Source organism: Bubalus bubalis, chromosome 1, assembly GCF_019923935.1.
Source record: "Bubalus bubalis isolate 160015118507 breed Murrah chromosome 1, NDDB_SH_1, whole genome shotgun sequence".
In the NCBI taxonomy this organism is placed as follows: Eukaryota; Metazoa; Chordata; class Mammalia; order Artiodactyla; family Bovidae; genus Bubalus; species Bubalus bubalis.
The window spans coordinates 11,417,741-11,436,546 of NC_059157.1; the positions used below are offsets into that span (position 1 = coordinate 11,417,741).

At 42.8% G+C, this 18,806-nt stretch overlaps 2 protein-coding genes across 2 annotated transcripts in view; one reads left to right on the forward strand and one right to left on the reverse strand.

The window, feature by feature from the left end:
* ADAM9 (ADAM metallopeptidase domain 9) overlaps positions 1-12,213 on the reverse strand; it is a 92,584-nt gene extending 80,371 nt beyond the window's left edge. Inside the window, exon 1 of the mRNA XM_025278242.3 lies at positions 11,878-12,213. Coding sequence (XP_025134027.2) covers positions 11,878-11,974 — 97 coding nt within the window. The 5' untranslated portion in view covers positions 11,975-12,213. The remainder of the gene's footprint in view (positions 1-11,877) is intronic.
* Positions 12,214-12,452: 239 nt separating this feature from the next.
* Positions 12,453-18,446, forward strand: TM2D2 (TM2 domain containing 2). The gene is made up of 4 exons (XM_006052216.4): positions 12,453-12,801; positions 13,632-13,719; positions 16,393-16,508; positions 17,976-18,446. Exons 1-4 carry the CDS (start codon positions 12,575-12,577, stop codon positions 18,187-18,189), a joined length of 645 nt encoding a protein of 214 aa, XP_006052278.3. The 5' UTR covers positions 12,453-12,574; the 3' UTR covers positions 18,190-18,446.
* Positions 18,447-18,806: the final 360 nt, after the last annotated feature.

An 18,806-nucleotide genomic window follows, 5' to 3' on the forward strand; every position in this document is an offset into this window, starting at 1 on the left:
AAATACAATGGAAATCAAAAGCCAAATATTCAAAAAAAGAGCTGAGTGTTCGATTCATAGAAAAATCATCTGACATTCTCACATTAAAATACGTATAGTTTTAGAACTTCTCTGGTGGTCCAGTGGTTAAGACTCTATCTGACAATGCGGGGGTGTCAGTTTGATCCCTGGTCAGGGAATTAAGATTCCACATGCCATGCAGCACAACCAAAAGATAAGAAAATAACAAATTAGCAATAAAAAATAAAATATTCAGTTTTATATAAAGTTTTATAGGAAAATAGCAAAATAGCAATATACCAGATAGGATAAAGGGGAAGAAATGTATTTCTTAATAACAAGGATGTTAGCCTTTATCCAAACAGTATAGGGAGGAGCAACCCCACTCCCGAGGCCAGGGGCGGTGGCCGGGAGGACCAACCCCACATCTAAGGAGCTGTGGCTGCGCGGGCTCAGGAGGGCCTAGAGGAGCTATCCCACGTTGAAGGTCAGGAAGGGCAGCAGTGAGGAGATACCCCTCATCCAAGGTAAGGAGCAATGGCTGCGCTTTGCTGGAGCAGCCATGAAGAGATACCCCACGCCCAAGGTAAGAGAAACCCAAGAGTAAGACGGTAGGTGTTGCAAGAGGGCATCAGAGGGCAGACACACTGAAACCATACTCACAGAAAACTAGTCAATCTAATCACACTAGGACCACAGCCTTGTCTAACTCAATGAAACTAAGCCATGCCCGTGGGGCAATCCAAGATGGGCGGGTCATGGTGGAGAGATCTGACAGAATGTGGTCCACTAGAGAAGGGAATGACAAACCACTTCAGTATTCTTGCCTTGAGAACCCCATGAACAGTATGAAAAGGCAAAATGATAGGATACTGAAAGAGAAACTCCCCAGATCAGTAGGTGTCCAATATGCTACTGGAGATCAGTGGAGACAGAGGATGAGATGGCTGGATGGCATCACTGACTCAATGGACGTGAGTCTGAGTGAACTCTGGGAGTTGGTGATGGACAGGGAGGCCTGGAGTGCTGCGACTCATGGGGTCACAAAGAGTCGGACACGACTGAGCGACTGATCTGATCTGATCTGATCTGAAACAGTATATACACAGCTATCATTTTCAAACAATTTTTTAGCTATAAACCCTAACCCTCTGTCTTAAAAGAAATCTTAAGATATAAACAAAAGGAAAAAAAAATGCTCCCGTGGGGAAATGGAGTGAAGGCTCTGTTCACTTCTCTCTCATTTCCTACCTTCACCCAACATGAATGTCATCCTGAGATGGTATGGGGATGCCTACAAAATGGTCAAGGACAATAAAAGGAAAAAGTTACTTTTAATGCCTGATGTATTAACTCTAATAAGTAAATTGCTAACAATGTAGCAATTATCTCCAATGAAATTACTGCTATTAATCTGTTCTAAAAACTTGAATAGTTAAAATGTATAAAAAATGAAGAACTCAGAACCATCATACAAGACTTTCTCCCAATTCCAACCTGTACAGCTCACCACAGAGTGGAATCACACTGAACCGGCTGAACCGGGCCTGGCTTCTAAAATCATCACTTGAAAGGGGAGAGGGGTAAACTAGGAGTGTGGAGTTCACAGATACACACCACTGTATGTAAAACAGATAGCAACAAGGAACTACTGAAAAGAATCCGAAAAAGAATGAATATACATGCATATATATAACTGAATCCCTTTACTGTACACCTGAAACACATACAACATTGTGAATCAACCATACTCCAATAAAAGCTAAAAAAATAAAAATAAAATAAAGGACCTTATGTTACTCTATGGCACATGGAACTAAATTCAGTATCTTACAATAATCTATAATAGAAAATCATCTGAATATATATAACTGAATCACTTTGCTGTACCCTTGGAAATAACACAGTATTGTAAGTCACCTATACTTCAATTTTAAAAAGTAAGATCTACCTAGAAGAATAAAAATGAAAATAAATAAGTAAATAAAACAATGAGCACAAAGTCATCTTGTTTCATTGTCACTGAAGTAATCAAGCAGAATTATGTATAAATGCAAAATTTTATTGTTAGGATCCTATTTGGTATTTTTGAAATTACCAAAGGTATTAAATAATCATGTATTATTTGAAAAATAACATAACTATAAAAAAATAAAGTCATCACTTAAGCAAAATTTGGACATAATTAAAACAGGCCATATAAATCCCTTAGGAAGACACACCCCCCATGCTGGCATCTGATACAGTCTCATTTTAACACTGCATAGATATGTGAAAATCTTGAGGAATTAGTGTTAATTTTTTAAAGTGTAATAAGCATACTGTGGGTAAGGTTTTCTTTAAAAGTCCTGATGTCATAGAGATTCATTCTAAATATTCAAGGGCAAGATGACATGACATCCAGGATTTGCATTAAAATAATTCAGTGTGCCTTTGAGGGATCGGACACATATGAAATTATATTAAAATATGGATTATATTTAATTATATTAAAATCTAGGTACACAGGAGTTTGTTACTTTTTTTTTTTCCTTTTGGCTGCAGCATGCGGGAATCTTTGTTCCCTGACCAGGAATCAAACCCGCGCCCCCTGCAGTGGAAGTATTCTGAAACCCCAAATTACTGCTGAAATTAAAAGGGGAAGAAAAAAGGTGTTTCTTCAACTTAAAAAAAAAAAGTATACACTACTTAAAGTACTGATTATCTAGAATCTCAGCACCTAATTTCTACCCATCAGTCTCATTAACTTCACATCTAGATTATGACACCTTCTACTCCCACTCACCTTCTTTCCATCCAAACTCTTAATGGTCATTCACTCCTTAACTGCCTTATGTCCCTCAGAGGTCTCAAATGCAGATTAAAATGAAGTCTAACCTTCCACAAAACACCACTGTGCAATAAAATGTCTATAATCTTGTCTAGTTTAAAATTTTTAAAGATACAATGTAAACAGGAAAATATAACTTATTTTATGTTCAATACAACACGTCACACTAACAGTTTTCAAACTCTTTACCCTGTTTGGCACAACAGCAACTAAATGGAGCTTCACATCATCACATAAAAATACTAGAAATGGACTGCAATACACACAAAAGCAATCAGGGGCTACTTGACAAAAGGCATCCTTATGACACGCTATGACAAAATATCCCTCAGATATTTGGAGTTGTCAGTTGGGAGCCATCTCAAAAGCAATCCATGGCCTTAACAGATGCAGGTTTCAAAGCACTAAGTAAAAATATCCTTAATCCTAAATTAACTGAGGTATAGAACTATTTCCTCGCCCAAAATAAACCTTTCAAGGACCTTCAGTTTTCTCAAACTCCCTTAATACTTTTGTTCTAGATCATGGTCATTTGTTCAACTACTAGGTCACTCTAGAAGCAATGATAGGAATAAAATGCTTTCCATGGGTAACAGACAAGAAGCTGTGTGTGATGAAAAGTCAATCATTCTGTGCATTTATATGTATTTCCTGAGATTCTATAAATATTTCAAAATAAAAGATTTTTTAAGTAAACCATTACAGGCAGGGATATAAATGTTAGTAGGCTCAGGCAACTCTTAGCTAGGAGCTAAACCATATGCAACTCAACTGAAATTTCTTTGTTACAACTCAGAAACAAACATCACAGAGAAAAAGAAATACCTCAGAAAAGATAACTACAAATGAGCAGGCACATATCTAAAGAGCTCTCACACTGAAACCTGTTAAGGTCAGGACTAATTTCCAGCCAGGACTGAAGCTATGGATTTTTTTTTACCAAGATTGTTAGCAAAGAATGAAAATCCAATAAAGGAATATGACACATCCTTTCCTTCCATACATTTTCAACCACAATTCTTGTTTTGGAAAAAAAAGCAAAATTAATCATTTATCTTTTAAAGACTTTCACAACTACATCACACCAAAATAACTTCTACACATAAGAGCTATTATTCTGTTACTGACTTCTTGGTTTTAAAATCCAAAGATCCACTTTCTGAATGCCTTAGGAGTTCAAAACATCATAAGAAATGCACATATTACGGTTATGTCATTCAAAAATAAATATACACTAGTTGTATGAAAACCCTCCTTCCCATATTTTTTCAACACTCCTTTATCACTAGTCTTGGCTTATTTGTATTCTTTTGCCCGCTCATACCTTGCATAGATTTTCCCCAAATTCCTTTTATTTTTTAGTCCTTAATTAGTAGCCCTTTCTCATGGGAATCAAAAGACCAAGTTTCCCATGTCACTGTCAAGGACGTGCGTCCACATTATCTGTACTACAAAGCTTCAGCCTCAGCACTATTGACATTTGGGGCCAGAAAACTCTTTGCTGTGGGTGTCTTTCTGGCCAAAGCAGGGTGGTGAGGACCTCTACCCACCCTATCCAGAAGCTCCACTGGTGTGATAACTAGAAAATATCCTCCAGATGCCTTCTAGGGAGCAAAATCACCCCCCCAAAAAAAACCACTGGTAGAATGGCAACCCACTCCAGCACTCTTGCCTGGAGAATCCCAGGGACAGAGGAGCCTGGTGGGTTGCCATCTATGGGGTCGCACAGAGTCGGACACGACTGAAACGCTTAGCAGCTGCAGACAGTTCACAATGCAAAGTAAAATCTTAATACAATCAGCTCAAATGTGACAGAATTTGATGCTTATGTGACCTTGTGTATAACGTGACAAAAGTCACATTACTAGGAAACATGGGCTGGAGATAAGAGTTGAAACAGGAAACTTAAAATGTCCTATACTTAGTAAAAGAAAAAGATGTGAGTTAGTAGCACTTTTTTCTTCTGCTAATTCCTTAGGTATTTTATGTACTGTGTTTTGGAGGAAGTCTGACTACATCTTGTATAACAGTACCTGTGAAACTGAGTCCCCTTACTGAGTTTATGATTAATCTCTCTATTCCAAACTCTATCCCCTTTCTTGTCCCCTCTGACCTTAGTCCTACACTAACTGAACACATCAACCAGAGTCAGGTGACTAAGACTGTGGTTGCCGGTAACATCGTTGAGGTGATGAAACTTCTGTTGTAGATACTATCTATCATTCCTGTATAAACTCAGATCATTTCTCCAGGGCAGGATGAGCTCACAGGCCTCCTGCCACGGACCACCTGGCCAGCGAATCATAAACCAGACACATTCTGGCTCCCAGAACCACAATTACAAAATGTCAGAAAATGACACTGTATAGCAGATGGAACAGTGTTACATGGCAGCCTGGATGGGAGGGGAGTTTGGGGGAGAGTTGTTGTTGCTGTTGTTCCTGGATGGGAGGGGAGTTCGGGGGAGAGTTGCTGTTGTTGCTGTTGTTCCTGGATGGGAGGGGAGTTTGGGGGAGAGTTGTTGTTGTTGCTGTTTAGTCGCTAAGTCATGTCTGACTCTTCTGCAACCCCATGGACTGTAGCCCACCAGGCTCCTCAGTCCATGGCATTCTCCAGGCAAGAATACTGGAGTGGATTGCCATTTCCTTCTCCAGGGCACCTTCACAACCCCGGGGACTGAACCCATGTCTCCTGCATTGGCAGGCAGATTCTTTACCACTGAGCCACCCAGGAAGCCCAGGAGGAGAATGGATACATGAATCCATATGGCTGAACCCTTTCACTGCCCACCTGAAACTGTCAAAACATTGTTAATAGGTTATACCCCCAATAAAAAATTTAAAGGTTTTAAAAAAAGAAATGCTAGAAGATGATGAGAAATTCCAGCATTTTTGCTCTTCTCCTTGGAAAAAAACTCAAAAGCCAAGCTGAAGTGGATCTGAGACTTGTCTCCCACTCGGTACAACAAATCCTGACTTGACTGCAAACACCTGCTGTCACAGTTTGGCTTTCTGTGCCCCGGGCACTGAAGTCCTTCCTCCGTTATGACTGTAGACGGAAATAAGTTAAAAGAATTCTACCGAAATGCAAAGCAAACAAATGTGAACCCTCAGCCAAGGACTTTCTCTTTTCCTTCCCAACTACTATGTCAACAAAGAGTCACCCTTAAGTACTTCCACTACAGAAAATAAACCTGGGTTCAACATACAGGCTGAAGATAATTCTGTTGTCTGAAGTATTTCTTGAAGAGAAACTAATTAGATTCATAAATCACTGTGATTCTGAGCCATGTATTTTCATTCCATTTACAAGGTCAATGCCAAATGAACATATACATTAATAGCTATCTTCAAACATAATCATAATTTCCACTGCTGTGTTCTATATTCTGACATTTTTTGCGTTATCACCTTTTGTTTTACATTTACCTATTTTTACATTTAAAAACAAACAGGGCTTTTGTCATTGTTTGTGTGTAAGCAGTCCTTCAGGAAAAAACACCATTTATAAGATTTAATACCACAGAGGATTTAAATTCCTCTACCAAGAAATTTAGGTTTCTTGAAACAAAGGGCGGTACATTATTCATCCTGTTTCCTGCACTAGTGCAATAGACATTCAATAAATATACTGAGTAAATGACCTCTTTTGATCTTTACAGCTTATACATACACAGAGCTTATAATTGCAAATTTTCATGCACTACCTGAAATAAGCTTTATTTTTTATGATTAGCATCTTTCATAGCAATTTCCCACAAAGCCTCATGCCCACATATTTGTCCATGTTAATGCAATGCTATATTTCACTGTGCAATAAGTCCCCTACATACAAACCTTGAAGTTGCAAACTTTCACAGATGCAAGCGTGCCCATGTACGCCAGCTGTTGTGCTGCACTACTGCACTTTTTAAGGTACTGTACTGTAAGATTGCAAATGTTTTTATTTGTGCTTGTTTTTTATGTATATTTGTGTGAAAAGTTTTCTAAGCCTATTACAGTACAGTATCATACAGTTGATTGTGTTAGTTGGGTACCTAGTTTAACTTTGTTGGACTTAGGAAGGCACTCTCGGGACAGAACTCATTTGCATGAAGAGAACTTATTGTATTGATACATTATACACTTCATACACTGCTTACCCTCCCCACTTAAGCAGCCGAGGTGGGAGCTTCTATTCATAACAAGATTCCAACCTATCAAAGGAAGTGGAATGGGCTCTCTAGGGCTCTACTTGTATGAGAGTTCTTAGGAACTACTAAAGGAAAGGGTGGGGAGGATCCTTTCTAAAATAAGTTAAACCATAAAAAAAAAAATCTCTTGAAAAGGAAAAAAAAAATGTCCAAGAGAAAGAAGCATTTCCCATGTATGGGAATGGGTTTTGTCCTACAGTATGACAAATGTGCAGAGTACATCATAAGAAACACTGGGCTGGAAGAAGCACAAGCTGGAATCAAGATTGCCAGGAGAAATATCAATAACCTCAGATATGCAGATGACACCACCCTTATGGCAGAAAGTGAAGAGGAACTCAAAAGCCTCTTGATGAAAGTGAAAATGGAGAGTGAAAAAGTTGGCTTAAAGCTCAACATTCAGAAAACAAAGATCATGGCATCTGGTCCCATCACTTCATGGGAAATAGATGGGGAAACAGTGGAAACAGTGTCAGACTTTATTTTGGGGGGCTCCAAAATCACTGCAGATGGTAACTGCAGCCATGAAATTAAAAGACACTTACTCCTTGGAAGAAAAGGTATGACCAACCTAGATAGCATATTCAAAAGCAGAAATATTACTTTGCCAACAAAGGGCTATCTAGTCAAGGCTATGGTTTTTCATATGGTCATATATGGATATGAGAGTTGGACTGTGAAGAAAGCTGAGCGCCAAAGAATTGACGCTTTTGAACTGTGGTGTTGGAGAAGACTCTTGAGAGTCCCTTGGACTGCAAGGAGATCCAACCAGTCCATTCTGAAGGAGATCAGCCCTGGGATTTCTTTGGAGGGAATGATGCTGAAGCTGAAACTCCAGTACTTTGGCCACCTCATGCGAAGAGTTGACTCACTGGAAAAGACTCTGATGCTGGGAGAGATTGGGGGCAGGAGGAGAAGGGGACGACAGAGGATGAGATGGCTGGATGGCATCACTGACTCGATGGATGTGAGTCTGAGTGAACTTCGGGAGTTGGTGATGGACAGGGAGGCCTGGCGTGCTGCGATTCATGCGGTCGCGAAGAGTCGGACACGACTGAGCGACTGAACTGAACTGATGACAAATGTTTGACAGTAACATCATTTTTACTTACTATATGCTGAAATACTCTAATTCTTTATGTTAAAATCAACATAAATACAAAGCAACTGTATATTTTTAAAAAGCTGAATAGGTGAACTTCTCACATTCCCTAACTCACTCTGGGGAAAACTGTTTGACTCAAATGACACATCACAAAATGAAAAATAAACTATTGATACAATAACATCTTGACATATGAACAAGGCTATACAATTCAAAGTGCAATTCAACTTTAATTTGGTCTATGTTGGCCCCATTCAAAGGCAGGGTAGTAGGAGGGGTTAGTTACTGTGATACCAAGAGGACCAGGATTTACTTATGAGGCAGAACTATGTCGGCCATAGTTCTGACACAAAAGATGGCATAACTCCAAGTCTCTGCTGTATAAGAAAGGAAAGGAAAGTGAAGTCGCTCAGTCGTGTCCAACTCTTTGTGACCACATGGACTGTAGCCTACCAGGCTCCTCTGCCCATGGGATTTTCCAGGCAATAGTACTGGAGTGGATTGCCATTTCCTTCTCCAGCAGATCTTTCCAACCCAGGGATTGAACCCAGGTCTCCCGCATTGTAGACAGATTCTTTACCGTCTGAGCCACCAGGGAAGTCTGTATACTAGGCATCAAGGAAAAAAAAAAAAGAAATATCATGAGCCTATCTATGTCGTATATTTGAGCTTGTGGCTATTCCAAAGAAAAAGCTTCCAGTTACTTAAGAGTTTGCATCTTTGGGGGGATTCTACAATAAAGCAGGATTTAAAAATATATACATACATAGTCAACTTTGGTAAGGTAAATTTTATTTTTTATTTTTATTTGGCTACGCCACGTGGCTTGTGGGATCTTAATTCCCCAACTAAGGATCGAACCTATGGTTCGATGAAATAACCAGTTCCTAATCACTGGCCCACCAGGGAACTCCTGGTAAGGTAAAATTCAAAGTATGTTTGGAAAACAGTATTGGAAGCCAGCAACTTGTTTTGTTGGCTTACATTTTCATTGTAAATGCTCTTATTTTCTTACATAAGAGTGTGAAACAAATTATCTTTATATTTAAAAGACTAAATTCTCCTATTTAGCACAAACATACCAAATTCAAACAATTCACAAGCACCTAAAAACAAAATTAGTATGGACCAGGTTCTTACCACCTAGTTCATTTTACAGTGATTCACCATGAGTAAGCTTTAAAACTCATTTCCTCTAGAATTGTAGTCTTGGAAAAAAAAGATTTAGGTCTGTACATCATAATCACTACCTTAAAAGAAAAAAATCCAGTGAGGTTTCATACCTGCCTAATTTCCTCAATGATACAAAGTTACCTTTGTCAGCCCTAGTTTTTCTTTTTTTTTTTTAAGTGTACTATGTCAGCTTTTTGGAATGTATACTGCACTTCCTCATTGACACAACTGTTATAAATAGTAAAAATTCTTTTTAAAAAATCCTACAAAATCTATTTAACTCCTAGAGTAACTGATGTGTGGGTGGTTCTTACTGAGTACTCAAATTCCTCTTTCATTAGTTGAAATGGTTTCAGCGCATGTTTTAAACATCCCGTATTGCAAAAATCTGGTCAGCTGATTCTAGAAGAACATTCCCGTAGGGAAACATGATTTACACTGCACACTAGCACAAAGCCTCTTAACCGGTCTATCCCAGCCTCCAGTCCCTCCCTCCTATCGTCTGTCCTCCACTGTGTAGCCAGTTACAGCGACCGCAAATCTAAGTTATACCACGTGCTAAGTGCATGCTAAGTTGCTTCAGTGGTGTCCAACTCTTTGCAACCCTCTGTCCATGGGATTCTCCGAGCAAGAATCCTGGAGTGGGCTGCCATTCCCTCCTCTAAGGGATCTTGGATTGAACCCACATCTCTTACATTTGACCTGCACTGGCAGGTGGGTTCTTCACCACTGTAAACTTTTACCACTTCACCTGAGAAGCCCACAGCCCTACTTAAAAACCATCCTGCCCAAAGAACTTACTCCAGGGTAAAGTCCAAATCCCATAGCACATCACAGAAGACTCTCCCCAACTGGTATCAACTTACCTTAGTTTTATCCACACCTCCCTTTCAGGTGGACCCCTGGTGATTTCTCACCATTCCTTAACTAGTCCTGTTCTTATCTTTCTAGACTCTTGCAAAAACCGTTCTGCTTTGAATTCCTGTCCTTGAATATTCACCCATACAGATCAGTTCAAATATCACTTTCTCAATAAAACCTTCCCCTACATCCTTCAGATAAACTCAGCACATTTGGTCACTCTGTGCCCCTCCACAAGCACTGAGCTCGGTGTTCATAGGTGTTCAATGAAGGCTGATTAAATTTTGAAAGCATATACGTGTTTAAGTGAGGGACTATTACACTATAAACTGTTAAAGCTGTTGTTAAAAAACATAAGGATATTCCATCCATCTATATGCAGCAATGTAAAAATCAATACATAAACTTTAAAAATCAGTCTTATTTAAAGTATTCCAAACAGAATCATGGATTACTAAAACTCCAGATGTTTAACCTACTGCCCCTTAAACGCTGGTAAATGTTAACCATGTATTAATAGAACACCATAGCAAAAACAGTTTCAAACAGAAAAGATTTGGTACCTTCCCAGTCAAGAAAGTTTCAGTACTGAGAGCTTTAAAATTCCTGCAATGGTGCAAATTTTCTTAATTTAAAAATAATAAAATAAGGAGAAAAAAAATCTAAATTTAGTCCTGCACTGAAATCCTCACCTTTGAAAAACTCTCAAGATAACGATTTAGTAGAAACCCCATTCTCCATCATACTGTATGGCTGATAAAGAAAACACAGCCATGCAAACAATAATTTAACACGAGCCAAAACAAAAGAGTGTTTTCAGAAAGAAGCTAGTGTTGGCAATTTAAATGTTTCCACTATGTCTGAGCATCTCCAATACAAATACCTTATGTATTTAAGGAGAGCTTCACAAGTCAAAAGCTATTTCACGTAAATGATTCAATTCTTACCGTAAGCCTGTGACTTAAGCAGAGTAGGGATTATCTGCCTGGATTTGAGACATTACCAACCCAGCAAAAACGGAGATAAAAGACTGGCTATAAAAATGTAGCACTTCGTTTCCAAAAAAAAAAAAAAAAAGAAGAAGTATTCTTACTAAAACAACAAAATGGCCCCAAAAATAAGCAATTCCCCCCTCCTCTTATTTCATCGCTAAATTCAGCCCTGTGGTACCTACTGGTGACTCCGCTAATAAAATGATGGTCAAAATTTCAAATCATGAAAACCTGGAGCAAAAAGTTCCATCTCCCGGTCTCTTTCCCAGTGACATTTACCCTTCAAGCAAACCCCAGCTCCATTTCTCAAAAGCACTTCTCAAACCCTCCGCGCGCATTCAGCCAGCTTCCCAGGCTCTCAGCCGAGTCCCTGAGGTTCGGGGTCGGACCGAGAGTCACCCCAGGAGGGTCTTACGAGGGGGCACCCAGCTTGGCGCGAGACTGGGGGTCGGGCTCACCCCCAAAAGGCTCTGCTCGGCAAGAGACCGAGGACTGGGAACCAGACCCGAGTACAGTGCCCAGGAGAACTGGGGGCGCCCAGACCCGGAGCCTCGGGTCCGAGCCCTGGTCCACAGGCAGCCCAGCGGCTCCGCCTCCCGACTCGGGTCGGGTTCCAGTGCCCAGGCCAGGCCCCGCCACTCTCATGCACCGCGGGGTAAAAATTCCGAGCATCCCGGCCCTAGGAAACTGGAATCCCGAAAGGTCCCTGGGGGTGGACACCCACCTGACCGAGCTCCGCCGAGGGCTGGGCTCAGCAAGCCCACCAACAGAAGCCACCGGACGCGGAGAGTCTCAGAGGGCGAGCCCACGCCCGACCCCATCTCAGCCCGAGCCCGCAGGTTCTCTTCAGCACTAGGTCGCCCCTGCCTCCGCCCGCTCCACGATTCCCCAGCCCCGCCAGGGCCCCAGGGCTGGCAGCGATGCGCGCGCGCTCGGCACTGACGCAACTCGGCTCCGGTCCGAGCTCGCTTCCGACGCGGCGCCCGCTCGCCTGACTGACGTACGGAGCGCTCCGTCCCGGGCGAGTGAGAACGGGCTTTCTCTCCGGTCCCCTCAGACCCTCTCAGGAGCCGACCCCGCCCATCATCATCGCCCCGCCCTCCTGCTTCAAGGCCCGCCTACTCCTGGGCGGGTCGAGGGAGCCTATTGGAAGAAGCACTCGTCACGGAAAAGAAGGCGGAGCGTGAGCCCCAGAAGCGGAATTGACCAGCAGAAACGAAACGCAGGCCCGCCTCCTGCGCAGCCTTTCCTTATTGGCTGTCTGAGTTGGGCGGGACGTAAAAATCTGAGCTCCCATTGGCTGTTTGGCATCGAGGCGTGGGGCTCCGCGGAGAGGCCTTGACCAGGCAGGGCCTGGGTCCGCGGTTGCCGGCTTGGGGCCGGGGGTCTGAGGCCGGATCTCCGCCTCTGGGCCCAGGAAGATGGTGCTGGGGGGTTACCCGGTGAGTTACTTACTTCTGTGCGGCCAGGCGGCTCTGCTGCTGGGAAATCTACTGCTGCTGCATTGTGTGTCTCGGAGCCACTCGCACAACGCCACCGCCGAGCCCGAGCTCACATCCGCTGGCGCCACCCACCCGGAGGGCTCCCCCGGCGCTGCGAGCTGGGAGTATGGCGACCCCCACTCTCCAGTCATCCTTTGCTCTTACCTGTAAGCTACCCTGTCGTCGAGGCGGGTGGAGATGGAGATGGGGTCCCTGGCATACACTGGGGTTGTGCGGGGGGACGGGGGGAGGTAGGCTGCTTTCCCTCCGCCCCCCAGTCCCTCTCCACCTGGAGGATCTACCTGATCGTCGACACAAGAGAGAAAAATAACCATGACAGGTTTCTCACTCAACGCACTCCTGCAGGGGAAAACCCCTCTGTGTCGGTGGCTGATCCTTTGGGCTCCCCAAAGAGGAGAACTAGGAAACAGTGACATTATATAGCCTGAGGAAGAAGGGTAAGAGGTTGTACCTGCTCCCTTTAACCGAAGGAGACACCCTCGTTCGTGCTGGTACTGAGTGGTGCACAAGTGGAGTAAATCACTCTCCTCTACGTGGCACCTCCTTAAAAAAATAAAAGCAGTAACCTTAGCGTTGCAGAACCAAGTCAAAACTTTTAATGTCTTTTTTAAATCAAATAAGAAAAGGCTTTTGAAAAATGCAAGAGAGCTGGGAATCCTTTGGCCTGGATTTTGCCCCCATAGCCTTGTGGCTGTTTGCCTAAGGAAGAGATGAAGCCTTGGCAGAGGTAGAATCGGTGTAGAAAAAGGACCAGAAACACCCCTCATCCCCACCCCGCCTTAACCAAAGGGTCATTGGATGGCTGTTTGACCTGCTGTCCTTCAGCCTAATTGACAGAATCTCTTGTCTTGGGAAAGACTCAGAGGGACATTAACCCCCAGAAAATTTGCAGAAATGTCTCTTGCCTGTTATGACTATATATCTGTAAACAGCCATTTAGAAAGACCTTAATGATGATCTTACTGGTGAATTACAGACCTGATGAATTTATAGAATGTGAAGACCCAGTGGATCATGTTGGAAACACAACAGCATTCCAGGAACTTGGTTATGGTTGTCTCAAGGTGGGTTTTTGTTTGGTTTTATAAGCAAACTTCCATAGAGAAACAATATTGCCTAAATGCTATTACAGAAAACTATGAGGAGTATGAAATTATATTTTTGTAAAATTCATTGAAATGACTGTTACTGAAAATTTCCAGTGTGATCAGGGTCAGTGGTTGAACAAGACATTTAGTCTTCTCAGAAAGAAGCAGGCTCTGTGCCAAAACTACACAGGTGCAAAGACCAATCTGTCTTTAGTTCCTTTGACCATTGTGATTGACAGATTTGAAGCTCAGATATCAGCCCTGACTACCCTTCAAGGCACGTATTTTCCTGAAAGAGCAAAAGGAAGGTTTATGCAATTTCTAAAACTGATGCTGGATTCAGCAGTATCTTTGTTACATATGCATTTGGGGCAAAGCTCCTCTTGCCAATGACCTTTCTTTTCACTAGGCAAGCAGTTTCCAGCACGTCCTTAGGAAATAGATCAGGCCTATCAGTATACTTCCCTGGTGGCTCGGTGGTAAAGACTCCGCCTGCTAACACAGGAGACCCAGGTTCCATCCCTAGGTTAGGAAGATCCCCTGGAGAAGGAAACGGTAACACACTCCAGTATTCTTGCCTAGAGATCCCCATGGACAGAGGAGCCCGGTGGGCTACAGCCCACAGGGTCACAAAGAGTAAGACACACTGAGCAACTAACACTTTCACTTTTCATCATTATATGTCTTTGTAGGGGGTTGTAGCATTCAGAAGGAGCCTTGGATAACAATGGCCTCTTAGAATGAAAAGAAGCCCTTCAGTTCCATTAATAATATCCCTGAAGCTGGACGCATGCTTCCTAGTCAGTCTCCCCAGAACCAGCGAAGTTCATATACTTCCTCCCCTCTGTTGACTCACCATTATATTATGCTGCATAATGCAAGTCAAGACACTGTCAGCTATAAGAGAATTATGGGAAAATATTCCTTGTTACTAAATCAGACACAGGGAAATAAACCTGAAAGTAACAAGGCCAAAAAGGCAACTCTTGCTGCAATCACAAGTAAAGAAATATTTTCAATACAATGAGATTTTGTTCTATGGGTAATTATTGATAAAAGTTTGAGTGAGCACTGTATGCTCATGTTCAGTCACTAAGTCGTGACCAACTCTTTTGCAACCCCATTGACTAGCCCACCAGGCTCCTCTGTCCATGGGAATTCCCAGGCAAGCGTACTGGAGTGGGTTGCCATTTCCTTCTTCAGGGGATCTTCCTGACACAGGGATTGAACCCTCATCTTTCACATTGGCAAAGAGGTTCTTTACCACTGAGTCACCAGGGAAGCCCAGAGTATCATATAGAGATCAGTCTGAGCACCTTGACAGGATCAACCCAGTGTTTAATGAAAATAGGCAAAAATAAGTGATCTCTATACAATACTTACTTTTGCCCATTTTCATTAAAACACTGGGCTGATCCTGTCAAGATGCTCAGACTGTCACTTCTCCCAGAAGTCCTGGGGGACTGTCAGCATTTGGGCCCCCAAATCCCAAGGGAGGGGAAAGAGTAAACATCCTCACGTTCCACCCACTTCCCTTTGAGGAATGTTCCAGCAAGAACAGTAGTGAAGTACTTAATAAGGTGCCAATGTGGAGAATGCCCAGCTGTGCTTCCTCTGCTAGAATTCAGTTACACAAAGGGTCGGAGGTCTTCTGAAATGTTTTGCTGGAATTTAAACTTACATATAGATGTATTACATTACTATGGATGTGAGCTGAAAATCACAGTTTGGAGACCTGCATAAAGTCCTGAGTCAGTTGACATGCTGAGTTCTTTCCTAACGATGTTCATTTATAATATACATAAAATAGACTTCAAATACACATTGACTTTTTTTTTTAATTGGAGTATAATTGCTGTGCAGTGTTGTTTTAATTTCTGCTGTACAACAGCGTGAGTCAGCTGTATGTATGCGTATATGCCTTCTCTCCCGAGCCTCCCTCCCACCCACCGCCCATCCCCTGCCCCCAGGTCATCACTGGGCACCAAGGTGAGCTCCCTGTGCCATTCGGCAGCTTCCCACTAGCTGTTTTACACTTGGTAGCGTATGTGCATCAGTTCTGCTCTCTCAATTCGTTCTTCCCTCTCCTTTCCCCTCCCCACCGTCACATCCACATCCATAGTCCATCCTCTGCATCTGTGTCTCTATTCCTGCCCTACAGATAGGTTCATTGGTACCACATCTCTAGACTGCACATGTATGCGTTAATACACGACATTTTTCTCTTTCTTCTTCACTCTGTATGATAGTCTCTACACATTGACTTTTTGAATACCCATTCCCAAATATGCACTCATGTGCTCTTCTCTTCTGTAAATATAGGATTAATTAAAGCACTGTGTCCCGCTAATCCAAAATGGCATTTCGTGAAACTGATTTTAAACTTCTGTACTATATTATCAAAGAAGGTAGTCACAAGGAAAGAAAATGAAAGGGAGTTTATTTAAAACCATGTCCATTTAGGATCGACTCATTGAAAATCTCTTGAAGTATGGTCACTAAACTCCTCGCTCTTCAGCTCAGCTTTACCCCCACCTTTGTTAGAATAGTTATTGTCCTGGGCCAGCTTTTGTTAGTTCATATGAAGAGATGTTTTGTGTTGCTCGCTCTGGCTAGTTTGGTTGTTCTGTTGTGGTTGTTACCCCACAGTTTGGGGGTCAGGCCTACAGAGATGTGGAGCACACTCGCGTGCAGTGCCGGGCCCTGGATGGAATCGAGTGTGCCAGCCCGAGGACCTTCCTCCGAGAGAACAAACCTTGTATAAAGTAAGTACTGTCTGCATGGAGTAGCTGGTACTTAGATGGAGGTAGGGCTGTTCTGTCCTCTCTTGATGTTGACTTTTTTCTTTTACCTTAAGTGTTAAAGGGGCAGCATGATTACTGCCGTGCATACTCCACAGACACAAGCAATGAGGTGATAAGGTAGGGGACACTGGACAGGAGGCCAGAGGCTGTGAATTCTAAATGTCCCTTTCACCAACCAGCTAAAGGACCTCTGGGCACCCAGAGTCTCTGTCCCCTTCACAAAATGAAGGAGGTGGAACAGATGATCCAACTTCAGAACTCCTACGATAGGCATACATCCTTTGAAAACAGCCGTAGAATTTCAGGAGGAAAGATTTTATTATGAAAAGTGCGGGCCTTCCTCCCTGAAAAGCAGTATTATCTTGAAGAATTAGGGTTATTGAGACTTATCTGGTGGTCTGGGGGTTAAGAATCCACCTTCCAATGGGGATGTGGACTCGATCCCTAGTCCAGCAACTAAGCTCCTACTTGCTGCGAAGCAGCTAAGCCCACGCACCACAACGACTGAACCCGCGTGCTAAGAATGAGAAGCCTGCACACCACAGCAAAGATCCCGAGTGCCGCAACTGAGACTTGACACAGCCAAAAATTAATTAACTTTTAAAAAAACAAATTAGGGTTCTTTCTGTAAACTCCACTTGAAGGCACAGAACTTATGTATACCATTTGCTGATGGAGATTTGTGACTGTGTTAGGTGATACCATTAGAGTATCTGCAATTGAATGTCATCACAGTATGTAAGACAGAAGTCCTTCCAAGAAGTCCCATTTTTCGGGTGCCATGAAAAAGCAGGAGAGCAGCGTGGATATCAGTGTTCATTTAAGGGAAGATAACACCTCATGAGAGAACTACATTCCGAACTGCAGCCTCCCTCAGGATAAGAACCTACACAGGAAAGGGATGGGCGCCCAGACACCACTCCAACCAGGATACCTGTCCTGTAAATGTCCTTAATAGTTTCTTATCCAGCCCAACTCTGTATTGGTTCCTCTGGGTCCTCTATACCTTGTGTGTGTGTGTGCTGAGTCACTCAGTCATGTCGGACTCTGTGCGACCCTATGGACTGTAGCCCGCCAGGCTTCTCTGTCCATGGGATTCTCCAGGCAAGAATACTGGAGTGGGTTGCCATGCCCTCCTCCAGGGGATCTTCCCAACTCAGGGATTGAACCCACGTCTCTTGTGTCTCCTACATTGCAGGAAGGTTCTTTACCACTAGCGCCACCTGGGAAGCCCCCTCCATACTTTCACAAGTACCTTTTTGAGAATCTAGACAAACTAGAGATCTTCCTTTGGGGGAGAGGGGCTTGGTAAGAAGTCACAGAGGGACTGTCTTCCCATCTTGTCACTTATGTGAAATTCACTAATAAAGCATTAAGTGTTTTCATTTTCACATGGTAAGCATCTTCCTCTTGATTCCCTCTGTCTAGGTATACCGGACACTACTTCATAACCACGTTGCTCTACTCTTTCTTCCTGGGATGTTTTGGAGTAGATCGTTTCTGCCTGGGACACACTGGCACAGCAGTGGGGAAGCTCTTGACCCTTGGAGGACTTGGGATTTGGTGGTTTGTTGACCTTATTTTGCTGATCACTGGAGGGCTGATGCCCAGTGATGGCAGCAATTGGTGCACCGTTTACTAAGAAGAGCTGCTGTTGTGGCCCAGAGAGGCAAGGCTCTTGGATTCATCTCTGCAGGCTCAGAACTCCTCGACATCAGGCCTGACCAGTATTTTCCCTCGTTGGAGAGAATGGCTTTGATTAGGAAGGTGGCTTCAGACTGTGGATGTTTGACCCAGATTTGACCTTGCAGACTAGAAATGACAAGCAGACAGTATTGTGGGTATCAAGTTTGTACCTTTCCTCATGTACCAAAAATATAAAGGATAGTGATTAACTTATAAGCTGCAGAAGTGTCTCCTTATTCTTTATTTTTGTGTGCTGCTATGTCATCAACCCTTTGGAGCAGTTGGACCTAACAGGATGTTTTTGGCCTGTGCCTTTGTGACCCTGAGTCTTCGTGCAGTGGAGATCAGAAGCTGAACCAACGAAAATGTCCAGCAGAAGTAGAAACAGCAGTTGATTTGAATACACGCTGAAATTCTGACCTTCTGAATTTAAATTGCAGAATGAATGTTGCCAACCTGGAACGCTTGTTTGGGTATTTTCAATAGATAGAATGAAACTCAATATCTGTTTGCTTAAAGCTGAGCATCTGAAATGAGCCTATTAATAAACCCTATTGTTTCATCATTATTACT

Coding starts and splice junctions, on each gene's coding strand:
- TM2D2 (XM_006052216.4), top strand. CDS start 12,575: ATGGTGCTGGGGGGTTACCCGGTGAGTTACTTACTTCTGTGCGGCCAG. Junction 12,802..13,631: donor GTCATCCTTTGCTCTTACCT/GTAAGCTACCCT, acceptor GGTGAATTACAG/ACCTGATGAATTTATAGAAT. Junction 16,509..17,975: donor GAGAACAAACCTTGTATAAA/GTAAGTACTGTC, acceptor CCCTCTGTCTAG/GTATACCGGACACTACTTCA.